General features: G+C 34.5%; 1 protein-coding gene across 1 annotated transcript in view; it reads right to left on the minus strand.

Annotated features, from left to right (window-relative positions):
- Nipped-A (Transcription-associated protein Nipped-A) overlaps nucleotides 1-17,216 on the minus strand; it is an 86,744-nt gene that overhangs the window by 36,377 nt on the left and 33,151 nt on the right. Inside the window, exons 23-33 of the mRNA XM_089252214.1 lie at nucleotides 16,498-16,664; nucleotides 16,177-16,377; nucleotides 14,325-14,414; nucleotides 14,079-14,230; nucleotides 13,789-13,889; nucleotides 10,210-10,481; nucleotides 9,120-9,205; nucleotides 7,742-7,882; nucleotides 6,294-6,450; nucleotides 3,562-3,760; nucleotides 1,336-1,625 (exon numbers count right to left, since the gene is read on the minus strand). Of these exons, the coding sequence (XP_089108340.1) occupies nucleotides 1,336-1,625; nucleotides 3,562-3,760; nucleotides 6,294-6,450; nucleotides 7,742-7,882; nucleotides 9,120-9,205; nucleotides 10,210-10,481; nucleotides 13,789-13,889; nucleotides 14,079-14,230; nucleotides 14,325-14,414; nucleotides 16,177-16,377; nucleotides 16,498-16,664 (1,856 nt within the window). The remainder of the gene's footprint in view (nucleotides 1-1,335; nucleotides 1,626-3,561; nucleotides 3,761-6,293; nucleotides 6,451-7,741; nucleotides 7,883-9,119; nucleotides 9,206-10,209; nucleotides 10,482-13,788; nucleotides 13,890-14,078; nucleotides 14,231-14,324; nucleotides 14,415-16,176; nucleotides 16,378-16,497; nucleotides 16,665-17,216) is intronic.

Here is a 17,216-nt window from a genome sequence, read left to right on the forward strand (position 1 = left end):
TCCGCTGGCCACCTAAATCCCCAGATATGAACATTATTGAACATATCTGGGATGCCTTGCAACGTGCTGTTCAGAAGAGATCTCCACCCCCTCTTACTCCTACAGATTTATGGACAGCCCTGCTGGATTCATGGTGTCAATTACCTCCAGCACTACTTCAGACGTCAGTCGAGTGTATGCCACGTCGTGTTGTGGCACTTCTGTGTGCTCGCGGGGACCCCCACACGATATTAGGCAGGTGTATGTTTTTTTGGCTCTTCAGTGTATATCAGGAGTTCTCAAAATGTGCACCACAGAATGGCAGCCTTGACAAAGGTTTTTTCGAAGCACTTCTTTGTCAAACTGTTTCGAGGAACAGCAGGTAAGCATTGGTTCGAGCAGTGGTTCTCAACCTTTTTTGACTCGCGGAGCCCTATCCAGTATATAATTTTTATAGCGGAGCCCTGTTTGACTCGAGGAGCCCTTTTTTGAATGTAATTTTTATGGCAGAGAACCTGTAGGCCTCTTATTTATTTATCTATATCAAATTTACTGATTTATATTATTTTCCTCGAGTCGTCGCGGAGCCCCTGGCAGGTGCACACAGAGCACCGGTTGAGAATCCCTGGGTTAAAAAGTCAAAAAGTTTGAGGAACCCTGCATTATATCGTAAGCAAAATGAGGCAACTGAATGTGACAAAAACAGAATTCACTGAATGAAAATGTTGGATACTAAAAGAAAGGTACTTAATGCCTCTTTATTCTCATAAGCCTACACAGAAAACATGTCATTAGGATTAAGAAAGCATTATCTACCTAAGCCGTTTATCAACTTATCCAATCTTGTAAAATTCAGTTAATAAATTCTGAATAGCTATTTTTACCACATGCTTTTCAAAAACTATGCAATATAGCTTTTTACATGTAAATTCATATCAGAAACACCTTTCTTATGTTTTTACAAACATGAGAATGAGAAAAAAAAGGTAAAAATCAAGCATCCTCATAAAAAATAATATACAGAATTTAAATAGTTTTGATTAAAAATTAAACTTTGTTTAAACAGTTTCGTCCACTTAAAACAATTCTAATCATCTTTAGCCAATTATTTCATGACTGCGAGAAAGGTTTGAAATTCTATTTGCAAAGATTTTATAAGGTCATGTGAGTGTAGAAATTCAATTATAAATATGCAAATATGAAAGTTAGGTACGGATGTTGAATTTTCATCTCACATAAATTTTAATACTATTTTCCCAGAAGGATATACAAATTGGAAAAAGTAACTGAAAGACATTCTGGTGAAAGACTTTCATATTTCATACTAAATACGAATACCATGAGAGGAAAAATTACCATGTCCATATCCAGTTTGCAACTAGTAGTCATTTGTTTCATACATTCAAACCCAGCAACTTGTAATTCCCGATGAGATGAATTGAGAGCATTGTACAACAGAACAAAAATGTCTCTTCTTTTACTCTCAATGTGATGGCAAGCAGCTAATACACGAAGGGCAGCCTTTCGGAGGGGTACAAGATTAGTGACGGACTTATAGCAAGGATATTTTTGCAATGCGGAATCTTCCATTTCACAAAGATTCAAAAGCTCTTGGAAGAAAGTCTTGTGTTCAGGATTGTTAAGATCTGGAATAGGAAAATTGTATTAATGGATTTAAAAAAAATTAAAATAAAATATGCCAACTTAATACGAGTAACTAATATACATATCATCAACATAAAAGCAATATATTATAATAAAAAAATTCAGATTAACACGTTCACTGCAGGGTCTCAATTGCTTGTCGAGTCCGTGGGATGCATTTTTATTTAAAGATTAAAAAAGATTAAAACTAGTTTTGTACGTGACGCCACCATGAGTCCCCTAGTACAAGTCCTTCATGATGCCACTGTGGAGTCATTAGCAGTGAACATGTTAATACAGTTTTACGTGTAATAATGGATGATCAAATTCATACGTTTTTGTTCATTTAATATTTGAAAAAAGTTTCATTTGAGAGCTAGAACAGGAAATTGAGTTGCAAGATGAACAGTTATGATTTAATTGTAAGTAAAAGTCACATCTAATGAACATGGCTTACGAGTGATCTACAAATTATTGTCAAAGATAGTGTTTAAATACAAATACAACGCCACAACAGGCAAAATGCCCAACCAGATGGCTGAGAAAAAGATGCCCATAAAAATATAGATGTCATACTTCAAAAATACAGCAACCCAATTAAAAATGTAATTAATAGAAATTATAAACAATATATACACGTGATCAACTATTATACAATGCCCATAAAGGATACTTATGGTTGCCCGATTCTAAGTATGGAATAGAGCTTCTCGATTTACCCTAACATGTTTATCGTATTTTTTAAACGTGTCAATTGTGTTACAATTTACTACCTCCGGGGGCAAGCTATTCCATTTATTAACAACCCTATTAGAGAAAAATTCCCTGTGACACCATAACCTTGCATTGTCCCTCACCAATCGATACTGGTGTCCCCTTGTAAAAGCAGTCGATTGGCGGTGTACTAAAAGTTCATGGTCCATCCTATCCCTCCCATTGAAAATTTTGAACACTTTGATCATATCTCCTCAACACCTGCGTTCATCCAATGTAAACATTCAAAAAAAGATATGAAAACATTTGGTTATAACGAGTTGAAAATCAAGAAACTTTTGCAATAATCTCAAAAAATTCTCGAAAGAACAGGATTTTCTTTTTAAAAATTTAACAGTATGACATTTATCATCGCTCAGCTCCTCATATAAGTCTGAGACACTTCGAACAAAAACTGGTCACAGAAAATAACTTATTAGGCTTTTCTTGCTATGCACATGGGTTATGTGACAATCAGTCATTCAGAAAATAAAAAGTTGTATAGGTGACCACCGTCACTGCTACAGCTTATTTAACCAGAAAAAATGTAGTCAATTTCAAAAGGTTGAAAAAAATCTTAACAAAAACTAAACCCAATGTGCAGAAAGATGTTAATTAATCCTTATAACCATGGAAGTAAGCAATGATAAATAACTCAATTTTAATTGCTCATTTGGTTGACTAAATCTTTGATATGAAATTCTATACAAAAAACGTTTAAGAGAAATAGCCAAAAATAAATTTTACAATTGAAGTTCTCATTTGCAGATGAAATTATCTAAATCACACTTTAATGCAGATAAAGTAGCTATTTTCAACAATTTATAACCTGACAATAATAAATTGACGATTCCCTTGTAATGAAAAGTCTATTACAAGAATTTCCCTTTGCTTATTATAATGAACTTTTACTTTTCAGTTTTTGTACTTCGGATTTTGATGTTATATGACTTGCCAATAAAACGGATTTGCCACAGTGAAAACAATGACTTAAAAATAAAAAAACCCGGATTAGCAGGCGCTGAAATAACACTAGCAAATAAAAATAATTTTTTGTTTCTCATCACAAGTGGAACTGTTTTTTTCTTTAATGGAGAGATTCAACTCACTGGAATAACATTGGATGAATTCTATAAAAGCTCTTATTACACAAACTTTTATATTGCATTTAAAATATAAACTCACCGATTGTAAAAAGACTGGGTTTTTGGGTAATGCAAAATGTGTTACCATCCAGTAAACCAATCTGTGCATTCACAGGCTGGTGGTACAAGAGGTGTTTCTTCGGGGGGATCATTTCAACTAGTAGTTTGCTATGAGGCTCCATTATGTCCGTCACCGTCTTGTTAGATACTTTAGCCAGAACACGGAGAGAATGCATAGCCTAAAAATTATACCAGATATTATAAAGCTTGGGTCAAAGAATTTTATTCTAAGGATCAAAAAATATTTCAGTCAGAAAAATTATATAAACAACCTTGGAAATTTCAAAAAACTCAGTTCAAATCAATATTTTCTAAACAATTTTTTGAATTTGTACTTTATATGAATATTGGTGTGACAAAAAAAATTTAGTTCTTATGTGTATAATGGTTTACTTCAGAGAAAAGACGATTAGGCCAACCTAAAAATACATTGTATCTTTACACCAGTTTGCAAACCTTTTTGATATTTAATACAGTGATTCCTAAAAGATGTACCAAGGTATCCTAGGGTATTAAGAGATCGTTCAATAGTGCATCGAGATACCTGAAGGACAAAATCATATCAACTTTGTAATAAGGGTACGATTTCAAATTAGCGCGTCACAGAACTTCAGGGTATCAACAGAAACGCTTTAAAACTTTGCCCGGTGCAATGAAAAGCATTTGAAATTCCTAATGGTTCTACGAGAGTAAAAACATCCAAAATCCCTGATTTAACATATATTTCTTCCAAAGCTAATAAGTTTATCAAGAAAATTTCAAACAATGTTGAATAAATCTCAATTACTCGCTTATTTTCAACTAGGATATACAAAATGAACTGTCTTGCAGTCCTCTGTCGAGGTGAAATCAATATCAGGAAAAAAAACTACCCCATATTGTTATAATGGCCCTTTATGATTACAGGAAGGCTTCTGTAAATTCTGCTTCTTGGCAATACTCATGTGCTACTAAGAAAATCCAAAAACTAACATCCAGGAGTCTTCCGGTAATCTAAATTGCAGGGTGGTGCTATAAAATGCAAACAAAGTACCAAAAAAAAACAAAAGACTGCAAAGTGTTAATGTTTTAAATCCCTCGGAGGTAAAAATATTCAGGCAAAAAGGCATCTTTCAGGACAAGTCAATCATTACTAACAAAAATGTGAAAAAAACCTGCAGTTTATTTATTATTTTATTTATTTATACAATATTGTTGGCCCTTGGGCCTATACAAGAGGATGCGATTGAGAATGACAAAGATATTGTTTGATGTTGGATAAAAAACTAGTGATAGAGGGAGATTCAACAATAGAGCTTGGGAGTTTGTTCCATTCACCAATGGTATGAGGAAAGAAGCTGTATTTAAAGCAGTCAGTGGAAGCAAAAATAGGTTTAATTTTAAGGGAATGGTCGAGTCTTCTAGAGATGTAGGATGGTTTGGCTAAGATACCAGAAGTATCCATGTTGAACTGACCATGGAAAATTTTATAAAGCAATGTTAATCGAGAGATGAGACGAAGAGTAGAGAGAGGGAGGAGATGAAGTTCATTTTTAAGTTCGGACACAGAAATGAAAGATGACCAGCAGTCGTGAACAAATCGGGCGGATTTATTTTGAATAGATTCGAGTTTGTCTATATTACTGGAGGTGTAAGGGTCCCAGATTTCAGCGGCGTAGGAGAGGACGGGGGATATATAAGTTAGGTAACAGAGAAGTCTGATATCCCGAGTAGAGTGTTTAAGATTGCGGCGGAGGAAGAAAAGTTTGTTAAGACACTTCTGGTAAATGTAGTCGATGTGTTTGTTCCAACGTAGGTCGGCTGAAATAATGACACCAAGGTATTTGATATGTGAAACTTGGGATAACGGTAAATGATTGATGGAGTAGGAGTATTCAAGAGGAAGAAGTTTACGGGTAACTTTCATGTGAACCGTTTTTGAGATATTCATTGGCATTTGCCATAGGGAACACCAGTCGGCGATGGAAGCCAGGTTATGTTGGAGAAGTTCTTGATCAGATTGATGGTGAATGATACGGTAAATTACACAGTCATCAGCAAAAAGTCTAGTGGTGCAGTTGAGGGATTGAGGAAGGTCGTTGATATAAATTAGGAAAAGTAACGGGGAGAGGACCGATCCTTGAGGGGTCCCAGACTTTACGGAGGCGGATGACGAGTTATGATCATTAAAATGAACAAACTGTTTACGGTGTTTTAGGAAAGCCTCCACCCAATTAAGTAATTGAACGTTAAGGCCAAGGCGGGAGAGTTTGAGAAGAAGTTTATCGTGGGGAACTTTATCAAAGGCTTTAGAGAAATCTAGGAATACGATATCAGTTTGTAGGTTTTTATCAATGGCTTCAGAGAGGTCGTGGATGAAGAGGGCCAGTTGAGAGGTAGTAGAGAGAGATTGTCTAAAGCCGTGTTGGTTGGGGAAAAAGAAGCTGATGGAGTCTAAGTGGATACGGATTTCTTTTGCTACAATATGCTCGAAGATTTTACAGCAGGAGGAAGTGATTGCTATTGGCCTGAAGTTAAGGGGATTGGAAAGTGAACCCGTTTTGTGGATAGGAATAATTTTATTGATTTTCCAGTCGTTCGGGAGGGTAGCAGAATTTAGTGAAACATTGAACAGGATTAAAAGATAGTCGGCGACTTCATCAGCACAGAATTAAATCACACAGTTAAATGAATATAAACACAACTTTCAGTAAAATTTGTCACAAAATTTACCTGCTCGCGAACACATGTGTTCGGTGATGTTATCTGTCTGATCAACTCTTGGACCACTTCATTAATGGCTTTCTTCTGGGCCTCAACCAATACAGTATTCTCTGTGGTTGGAATGATTGGAGCACCAAAATCCGTCAACATTTTCTCCAGATTTTCTCTGAAATTCATACAGAATCATTCTGTAGAATGTTATTAGTAGGGCTAGAATTTTTACGCCCTAAAAATTTTAAAAAAATGCTCTATAGAAAATGAATTTGTGTTCTTATGAAACTGTAAACATGCTCTATAAAATGAAAAATATCTCCTAAAAACTTTTCAGTCCTATCTCAATTAACAGTTTTATCAAAATTAAGATGGGAATGAGAAGTGTTGATGGTTAGTAAAACACATTTTTCTGCAATCTCATCCAGCTAAAATTTCTCTTTTGAATAAATCCTCCCTTCCCCCACCAATTCAGAATTAATGTGTTATTGATAAAAACACAAAATTTCTCACAAATGCTAACTAGCCAATTTTCCCCATGAGTTACCATCACTGATTCAGATGATTAATCTATTCACAGCCACACACACAGCAGTGTCGTTAAAGGGCTAGTATTTTTATCTGAGGATGATGTCACTCTCCGCTATTCATACAAAGGTTTTCAACCGCTGGCTGATGTGAAGATATATTTTGGAAGGAAAAAATGCAACTGCCTTTATAGGGAATCAAATCCATGTCCTTTCACGTTCCGGGTGAACGCCCTAGACTACAACGGAAACGAATATCTCAATATTTCCTTGGAGCTCATGTGCACTGAAAAAGAACGTACACAGACGGTCCCGCTCAGTACACACGAGCTCCAAGGAAAGATTGAGATATTCATTGCCGTTGTAGTCTAGGGCGTCACCTGGAATGTGAAAGGACATGGGTTCGATTACCCACAAAGGCAGTTGAATTCTCTTTTCAAAATATATCTTTGCATCAGCCAGCTATTAAAAATCTTTATATAGTATTTTTATGCTCTAAAAATTTGATGTCATTACTGATTGGTTGAAAAACCCGAATTTCAGGATTTTTTAACAATCAGCAATGACATTCCAGTTTTAGTGTATAAAAATCCTAGCAAGCTCCAGACATTCATTAGCACACATTTCACTTTGAATACAAAACCATATTTTTTCAGACGAAATTGATCCTAGCCTAAAGAGCTCTTGTATGCAAAATATACCTCAAAATTTTAAAAATATGCTCAATCATGTAAAAAAGGCAAAATATACAAAGACAGAAATAGCCCCTAGTTATTAGTACTGGACCTAACTCTTAGTATTTAGGAGGGGGGAAGACGAGAAGAATCACGTGAAAAGCTGAGGTGATGCACTTGATATTATAACTTGTTTTATCAAAATAATTACAATTACTTTCAAGGGACTATCGAGTAGTTTGCAATGAAGAAATCAAAAACTCACTTTGCGCTGTCCACTGCACCACTAGAAACTTCACCAGTGAGATCCATCATGACAAATAACAATGCTTTCAGGAAAACATACATGTGTGCAAATACCCATTTAGCAGGCTGGCGTTTCATCAATGAGTTTATCGCCAAACATCTATTAATGAATTTTTTTGAAAATAACAGTATATTTAAATAATTTTAAAGAAAACAGTGAAGAACCAAAAAAGTATTACGATACTTATTGCCCGATTTTTTGTAACTAAGCCCTAGACCTTATTTGAGGTTATAGCATAGCTCAGAAAAATTTGGAGAATGAAATTATGGGGACAATTATGAGGATGTAAACTCCATACACAAAACCATATAAAAAATATAAAAAGATTTTTTTAAACAAAATATTGACTTTTTCCCCTACAGAAAAACATGACATTAATGATAATTGTTAATGGCTAGCACCAAGTCACTAATCATTGTTCAACAGTAAATTAAAATTACTGACACACAAATTTTACTACTCAAATCAAAATAAAAAGTCACTATCTGAGTTAAAAATGAGACAAGACAAGACAAAAATGGGAATCATCGTCTTCTCAGATATATGTCATCTCGCTGATTTGACTGTCAAGAGGCACAGGATTGATGCAGACTATTTATCAAATTTTGTCTCTTCCTGGTCTAAAACATTTCTTAGTGATTGAACACAATGGAGGTGGGGAAGAGTGGTGCCTGCGACATCGTTTTGATAAAAGAAACAAGTAACTTTTCCTGGGTGAATTCTTTGGTAATAGTCTTTCTCCAGAAGCAGATTTTTTTGTATTCACAATTTTTTTTTTATTAATTACAAATCGTTTTCCTCACGCAATTACAATATAATGTGTAAGCATCTTATATAGAATGTCATTGGGCAAATTTAAAAATCTGGTTTTTACAATGTGCCCAGATAATTAGAAAGTTCTATAATTTTTCAATCAGTCTAATGTTCCTTTAAGCTTATTGCACTAAGCTTGTGCGTTTTCAAGCTAATTAGGAAATTCATAATTGTTTGCTCAAACAGCCCAGTTTCACCCCTCAAGTTGGATTTTTCAATCAGCCTAAGACATGTCGTCAAACAGCCTTTGTCAGACCAGACAAGGCTTGGGCTCTGTCCCTTCAGGGATATTAGCCCTTTACCCATCCGTGATGTTTACAAAAAGCCCGATTTTTTAATTGGCCTACAGCATCTTCATAACAAGATATAAGGAAAACCAACAAAAAAAAACTTTGAATGCAGCATGTAATAAAAATTCTGCATAGAAACAAAATAGTTGTATCTTGAATAAAAAATGTTTTGAACTTTTTGTAGGAAACTTTTACGTCAAAATAAAAACTACCGGACTAAAATAAAAGCTTACCCTCCAAGTTTTGAATACCACGCCCGCTCATAACAAAGTGAACACATTTTTTCTGCAATGTATTCATAGAATGGTAGCTGTGATGCCTGCAAGAAATATATGAAAACGACATGCACTTTTTAAAATTTCCCAAGTGTTTCAACAGTTAGCAAAGTTACAAAAATGAAGATAATGCAAAATAATTTTAACCTCGCATTCTCAGTAAAACTTTCATTATTCAACTTACTTAAGACAAGCATATTTTAGTAAATTAAAATTTCTATATAACGAAATATGCATTAATTCAAAGGTCCAGAACCACCTCTATACCAACTATTATACAATATCATTCAACAACAGATTTGTTATGTTGCAGTTGTATCAAAGTTTTTCAGCATTATTCATGAGGAATCAACTGCTGCTCGATACAAGCTATATCTTTTGAAAGCATCACAGTTGATTTTTCACATTTGTGAAGTACGGAACTCCAATTATTCAGATCACTGAGAAAAAAAAAATAGCAAAATTGACATTTAAAAAAATAGAAATGGCCATGTAATTTCAAGTCAAGGCACAGTGAGTAAAGCGCAAGTGGTGAGAAGTTATCTGCAGACCCCAAGCAGCAGAAAACTTTACACACACATTGCCACAATGGTTGGCCAAGGCCAGTGCCAAATGAGTATCTATGGTAGACTGACAGATATGTTCAAAAAATGATATATTTTTTAATACAGTATGTAAGTACAAAATGTAAACAAAGTTGTTTTCAAAGTCATTAAACTACATATTAAAGCAAAATTTGTTTTTTACTAAGAAATAACCTTTTTCAGTGAATTATTCAATTACTCAGATATCCAATTATCTGAAAGGTGGTCTGGTCACAACTGATCAAGATATAAGCGTAGTGTTCTACTGTATATATATATCGTTGCCTTCATAAATTCTCTTTTCATTCATCACTTAGAAAAAAAAATTTTACCAAAAAATTTTTTTTACAGCCCGAATTTAGACTTGAATTTTTTTTTCTGTAAGGGAAATAAAAACATGTCCAAAACAAAAGACGAAATGCTGAAAGCTTTAAAAAATATGTAGAAATGATCAATTCACTTACAGTTAGTTCTGATGTCAACAAAGCACTAGCAGTATCAGTAATCAACATCAAAGCCAAATTGGCCGGTTTACAAAATTCTTTATCCTCGTGCCCCATAATTGCTGCTGTTGCATCAATGAGAACAAGGGGATCCATGCCACTAAATTTCATTTGTCGTCCTGCGCCAGCATAAATGCCACACTGCTGTGAAACCATCACAGACGTATAGTGGCGTATAAGATTAGACATGAATGGTGTAACTTCTGCCTCCAGATCTTTGATAGATGCTGCGACTGAAAATAGAAATCTCGGTAATGAATAATTGATACACACTAGTAAAACTTTAAAGTTAACCAGAGCCAATATTTTCTGTTATATTATAACACTTTTATTTGAAAAAAGAAACGCCAAAAAACTTTCCTTTCACTCCACATATTACTAATTCATTAAAAATAATATGGTGAAAAAACTGGAAGATTTTTTTCAGAGACATCATTGACTAAAAATGTAGCCAGATCAGTTTCCCTTGGTTATCTGCCATCTGATGAAAGAAATATTGTACCCCCCCCCCCCAAGCATGAAAATTCATGGGGGGGGGGGACGTGGGAAATTACATTTGAATATTTACTCTACCCACATTACTCTATGGACATTATTTTCCTAAAATATTTCGTAGCATGTATCAATAGCAATACACATTCGTAGACATTTGACAAAACCTAATCAAACTAGCTTATAAAGAAAAAGGTAAAAAGTGAAAATTTATACATTTATGTTTATGTTTCTGGCGCAAGGAATGGTGTAACAATGTGTTATTTCTTTAATCTTAGTATAGACTACAAGAAAGACATCTTTCAGTTGTGGATAAAACTTTAATTAAAAAGCATCTATGACAAGATAAGGAATAACTGTAGTTTAGAGTCATTGGAAACAGAGCACTTGGGGAATTGTTTTCAAACAGCAGGTACACCTTAGCATAAAATTAAGATAAGAACCCTCAAAGATTTGCCACTCAATGATCTTAAGATTTGATTTTCAAATGTTTCAGAAAAGCTCGTGCAACTAATGTGCTTATAAATACCATCACAAAGAAAAAAAAGCACTGAAAATGTCAACATTGCTACAAATGGTTGGATTTTCATGATCAAAAAACCTTGAAGTTTAACTACAAATTGCCTTTCACAGCAGTCAAGTATCTTCCTGAGATTGAACAATGTAGAAGAAAATCAAAACACATTTTTGATCCAGATGAATTTAAACCTTTATAACTGCTGAATTCATTTAGCTTGCATTACCGTGAATGGACATAATTACTATGAAAAAGATGATTGCCAAAACTTGAGACATTTCAAATTTCATATGTTCAAAAGCAATAATGTAGATCATCATATTCCTCAGGGAATGTGCTAATGAATTGTTGGGGCCAGTCACACAGATATACAGGAGTAGTGTTGCTGAGGGTATCGTCCCAAGAGATTGGAAACTTGCTAACGTTGTTCCGATATTTAAGAAGCGTAGTAGAGAAGCAGTGTCAAATTATCGTCCAGTGAGTTTGATGAGCTCCCTCTCGAAAATTTTGGAAATTATCATCAAAAGGCAGTTTGTGAAGTGGATAGACGAGAATAGTGTATTGTCGGATAACCAGCATGGGTTCAGGAAGGGGAAGTCATGTGTAACTAACCTCCTTTGCTTCTATGATCACGTGACTAAGGCTTTGGGTAAGAGCAAAAATGTAGACATTATTTACCTTGATTTCCAGAAGGCATTCGATCGGGTATGTAGATGTTATTTACCTTGATTTCCAGAAGGCATTCGATCGGGTCAAACATGGCAAACTCATGAAGCGTTTACACGAGATTGGAATTGGGGGCAACTTGCTGAACTGGATAGGATCGTGGATAAGAGATAGGTCGTAATGAGTTATGGTGAACGGGGAATTCTCTGGTTGGACAGACGTCACAAGTGGAGTTCATCAAGGAAGTGTCCTTGGCCCCATACTTTTTTCACTTTTTATCAATAAACTCGATCAGGGTGTCGATGGGATTACTAGAAAATTTGCAGATGTGAAGCATTGTGATGGGGTAATCGGGAATGAAAGTGATAGGGAGTTGCTTCAGACCAACTTAAACAGGATTGCAGCATGGGCAAATGAATGGAGCATGACGTTTAGCGTTGATAAGTGCATGATCGCTCATTTTGGTTCGAACAACCCACGGTTCTCTTACGAGTTGAATGGTGTCACTATCCCAGATGCAACTAGGGTCACCGATTTGGGAATTCTCATTGACGAGTAACATAGAATTGGTTGAAGGGGTGCAGAGAAGAGCTACACGTGTCCTTATTGGCACACGGGACTTGAGTTATGAAGAGAGACCTCATTTTTTGAATATGTTTACATTGGATGAACGCAGGTGTCGAGGCAATATGATCGAAGTGTTCAAAATTTTGAATGGGATGGACCATGAACTTTTAGTTCACTGCCAATCGACTGCGTCCCCGTACAAGGGGACACCAGTATCGATTGGTGAGGGACAATGCAAGGTTATGGTGTCGCAGGGAATTTTTCTCTAATAGGGTTGTTAATAAATGGAATAGCTTACCCCTGGAGGTAGTAAATTGTAACACAATTGACACCTTTAAAAAGAAATACGATAAACATGTTGGGGTAAATTGAGAAGCTATCCATACTTAGAATAAGACAACCATAAGTATTCTTTATGGGCATTGTATAATATTTTATCATGTGTATATATTGTTTATAATTTGTGTTAATTGCATTTTTAATTGGGTTGCTGTATTTTTGAAACATATGACATCCATATTTTTATGGGCATCTTTTTATCAGCCACCTGGTTGGGCATTTTGCCTGTTGTGGCGTGGTATTTGTATTTACCCTATAGTAAAAAAATGTCTTCCTCAATTGAAAGCAAATATTTATTACCATTACGAACGAGTTTTAAAACTGAGAATACAAATTTATGATAATTTCCTGAATGATCATTATCAATCCTAAATACTTTAACTGTAATTTTTTAACTTATTTTTTGAGAGTAAAATTCTGTGCCCACAGATGGCAAAATGTCACTTTTCAAAATTTCACAATGCCAAATTTTTAAACAATATTTTGCAAAATTACAATACTCTGGCTTTTTGGCTTATTACAATTAACCTCTGCAGTTTTCCTCAAACTGAAAGAAAGACCAAGTTTTGCCACCTCCCGAAGTTTTGACGAACAAAGAAACTGGAATGCAAACTCAATTTTTTGAGAAAGTGACTAATGACATTTTGCGATCTGAGCACAGAATTCTTCTATGATGAGATTATAAATTTGTCAATAAAACGTAACATATGCATGGCATCAATCTCTAAACTTTAAAAAAAAAAAGTCAAAGCTTGCACATTACAGTAATACAAAATGTTCTATTTCTCACAAAACTAAATTCTTTCATGGACATGCACATTTGATAGAATGTTTCTTTTTAACCTGTAAAGTATAATATGACCTACTAATGTAGAATTTTTTTCCCCAACTGTGACAATCAGAAAAGAAATAGAGGTTTCCCTCCCCTCAAACACTAAATTTTAAAAGTGAATGAATACCTATCATTCCACTTAATGCCATTTCATGGACTTTTCTTGCTTCAGAATCTTGACATATGTAGAGGGGAGCCTGAATAGGATTGATATTACCAGACATGAAACTATAAAAGAGAAAATTCTGTTGATCGTGCTAACAAAGATAACATTAGGCACAAGTAAAAATTTTATTTAAAAAAAATACTCGCATAGAAAACTAACACTTGCATAAAAAGGTAATCACAATAACAAAAGCAAATTATCTAAACTTGTTAGATTTCAAAACATGTGCATTTGAATAATAAAAAGATTACCTTCTATGTGAATAGAATTTTTTGATGCTCTCCTCGTGGTCCTCCTGTTCAATATTAGCAGCAAGAAAGCCCTTGATAACTTCCCAACACCGTTTCTGGTAAAATGAATCTGTCGAACTGATTTTCAATGCGTTGAACGCTGTTTCTACTATCTGTTAAAATGAAGAAAATTATCACTAATAAGATTTTTTTCTTGAAATGAATAATTTTAATGCAAAATAATACTTATGGAAATAACATACTGACCTTTCCAACAGGAAATATAACAGCATTCTTATGTTCTGGAAAACCTACTGCAATGCAAGGACCAACTGTACCTTCAGCATTGTATTCAAGCTTTTGAAGAAAATCATACACAAGCATTTAAAAAAAAGACATTTCAACAGATTGAGAAATTGGTCAATACAGATAAAATTACGATTAAATCAAACAATGCAGAAAATGCTCTAGTCCAAACAAAATAATTTTCAAGAAATGAAAAACTTATCAAGCTATGTGTATATAATAAATCCAGCAATTATGTACAATCTCCCATATAACATTATATTCTATACTAGCTATAATACCCGGCGCTGCCCGGGTTTTCTTCAATGAGGCTTTTTTGGATCACGTGATATCTCCCTCTTTTTCTTGAGGGACATACAAACCGTGTCCAAGTTAACCAATATGGCGACCTGCGTGATTCCTGAAATAAACGAATCTAGATTTACACAGAAACGTAGAAATGAATATATATTTTTCTTTTTTTAAGGGGCGCTAGGTATTTCGACTCCCCCCCCCCCCCTTGAACTTCAAGTTATCCATGCGTCTGTTCCAGCTTCCAAAAATCCTTAGTTAAAGCTGTGGAATTTTTTCGATGCACTTTTCACGGGCTCATAACTAATTTTAAAATATCCTAACCCACATGAATTTATGCAAATAAATATCAAAAGAGGCAATATGGAGACATTAATTTTCATACTTGAGAAGATATAAATGAAATCAATGATATTGCTCGAATATCCAACTCAAAAGTATAGGTTTGGCTAATTACTTCATATTTAATCTCCTGGGCTTCGTATATCTCTAAGCGAACTGAATATTTCAAAAATCGAGAATTCAATACAATTTTAAAAATTATTGATGGGGTGGAAAATAACACTAATTTCCGCATTTCTACAGTAAAATCGACAATTTTAGCACTGATTTCTATGAGGATCACCCTTTTCCTGACTCTCAAAGCGATGCTGATGATTATGACATCTATTCAAAAAGCCTCATTACTGAGAGTATATTGAAAATGTGGCAAACCATTATAAAGGCATAAACTATTATACATATACTAACAGGATTAAAGAAGTGACAAACCATTGTAAAGGCATATACACGTCTGAAACGCATTGCTAGGGAACCATGGTAACCAAAGTAAACGTTCCGAAAGTGATTGTTGAGGCCCAAAAAACCATTGTTGCCGGACAGTTTTTTGCCCGTTTGGGGCATTTGCCCTGCTCTGACGAAATTTTAAAGTAGCCTATCGTTCAAGTCGGGTCCCATTTGGTATATATGCAAAATTTGGCGACGATCGATCTAAAATTGTAGATTTGTATAGAGAACACACACACACACACAGAGAAAATCAATTTTATATATATAGATAAAAGAAACAACATTATGAACACTGGACTGAACTCTTTCATGCAGATCGAAGAAAGGACCAATAGAAAAATTTGTTTCCATGATTAATTAAATATTAACCAAAAGTAGGCCGAAGCTTTTTGTATGGGCAGATAAATTTATATCAAGAACTATAGTTTTTAATCACTTTTCAATAGCGTTCTATGTCATTTCATCGAAGAGGCAAGTTTATCATAGCGCATTAAGACTAGTAAAAGTAAAAAAAATTTCAATTAAAATTTTTTTTACCATAGTTATTTTACAAATTCATGGGCAGATGAGGAATTACAGATAATCCCGATTCAAACCCAGACATGCACACTGAAGGGCTAACCTAGGAAATTGTTAAGCGCCTCACAATATTCAAGAAGTAATCGAATGCTAGGTTCATTCCGAACAATAAGGTTGAAAAAAAAAAATGAAAAAAAAAAGACTAGCTATTTACCTTCTGTGGCTCAACCATCATTTTTCTGTTTCCACCTCCGAATTTGCCAAGAACACGGAAAGCGGCCTGAGCAATATCATCAGTTGGGTTTCTCAATGTTCGCCACAAAGCTTGCATCAACTCAGCTCTAACTGGCTGGATATGATCGTAGAGAAACTCGGGTTGCAAATTGTCAACACACAATTCAAGAGTACGCAAACCCTGTAAAATAATTTGATACCTTCATACAACATAAAATATTAGTTTGTCTATTTGCTGGAAATTTTCAACTACAAAATTTAAAATCTACATTTCTGATATATATGCAATAAATTTGATCACCTGTTTAACCAATGTCTGTGATCCATTCAAGGCAGATACTAATGGATCCATGAGCATAGGCAAATACGGAAGAAGAGAACTCAGCCTAACTGGAACAGTAAGGCACAACTCAACAAATAGATCTTTCATGTGTTGCTTATGAAGACCACTTTGAAGGCTGTTAAGTCCTGGATAAACATGTTTTTGTAAATACTCTTTATACATTAACAAAAATTTCAAGTATAAAAATATTATGGTATGTAGATAAAACTATTAAACAGATTTGATGAAATGTTAGACTATTTGAAAGAGTATTAGAATAAAAATTTTTAAATTGAACTATTTCTAGATTTCGAAGCACAATGCATGCCTCTTAATGCGATCACATCAGGACTTGAAATCCAAAAGTAATTAAAACCATACGATCCAGCTTCCCATAAAAAATGAAACTGCTAGTTTTTGGTTTTCTCCACACAGAACTGGTAGGAAAATTTTTAATCATGCCGATGCATTTCCACTGACTCATTCCATTGGGATATTATTGTTCTCTTATTATAAAACAGTTCTAAAATAGGATTTGTTTCTTTCAAGATTAAAAAAGATATACTAAAAGAAAAAGATTTCAGCCATTGCAAGGAGTTAACAATTTGTATTAAACAGCTGTACTTGTTTTGTTTTTAAATACAGTTTATATTGAAAAAATTACCGGATAAATACCATTGATCCTTTGAGAAAAGCTT

Source organism: Pholcus phalangioides, unplaced genomic scaffold (assembly GCF_987345545.1).
Source record: "Pholcus phalangioides strain wild (caught in Gottingen) unplaced genomic scaffold, Ppha-v1.0 ptg000028l_1, whole genome shotgun sequence".
NCBI classification, from domain to species: domain Eukaryota; kingdom Metazoa; phylum Arthropoda; class Arachnida; order Araneae; family Pholcidae; genus Pholcus; species Pholcus phalangioides.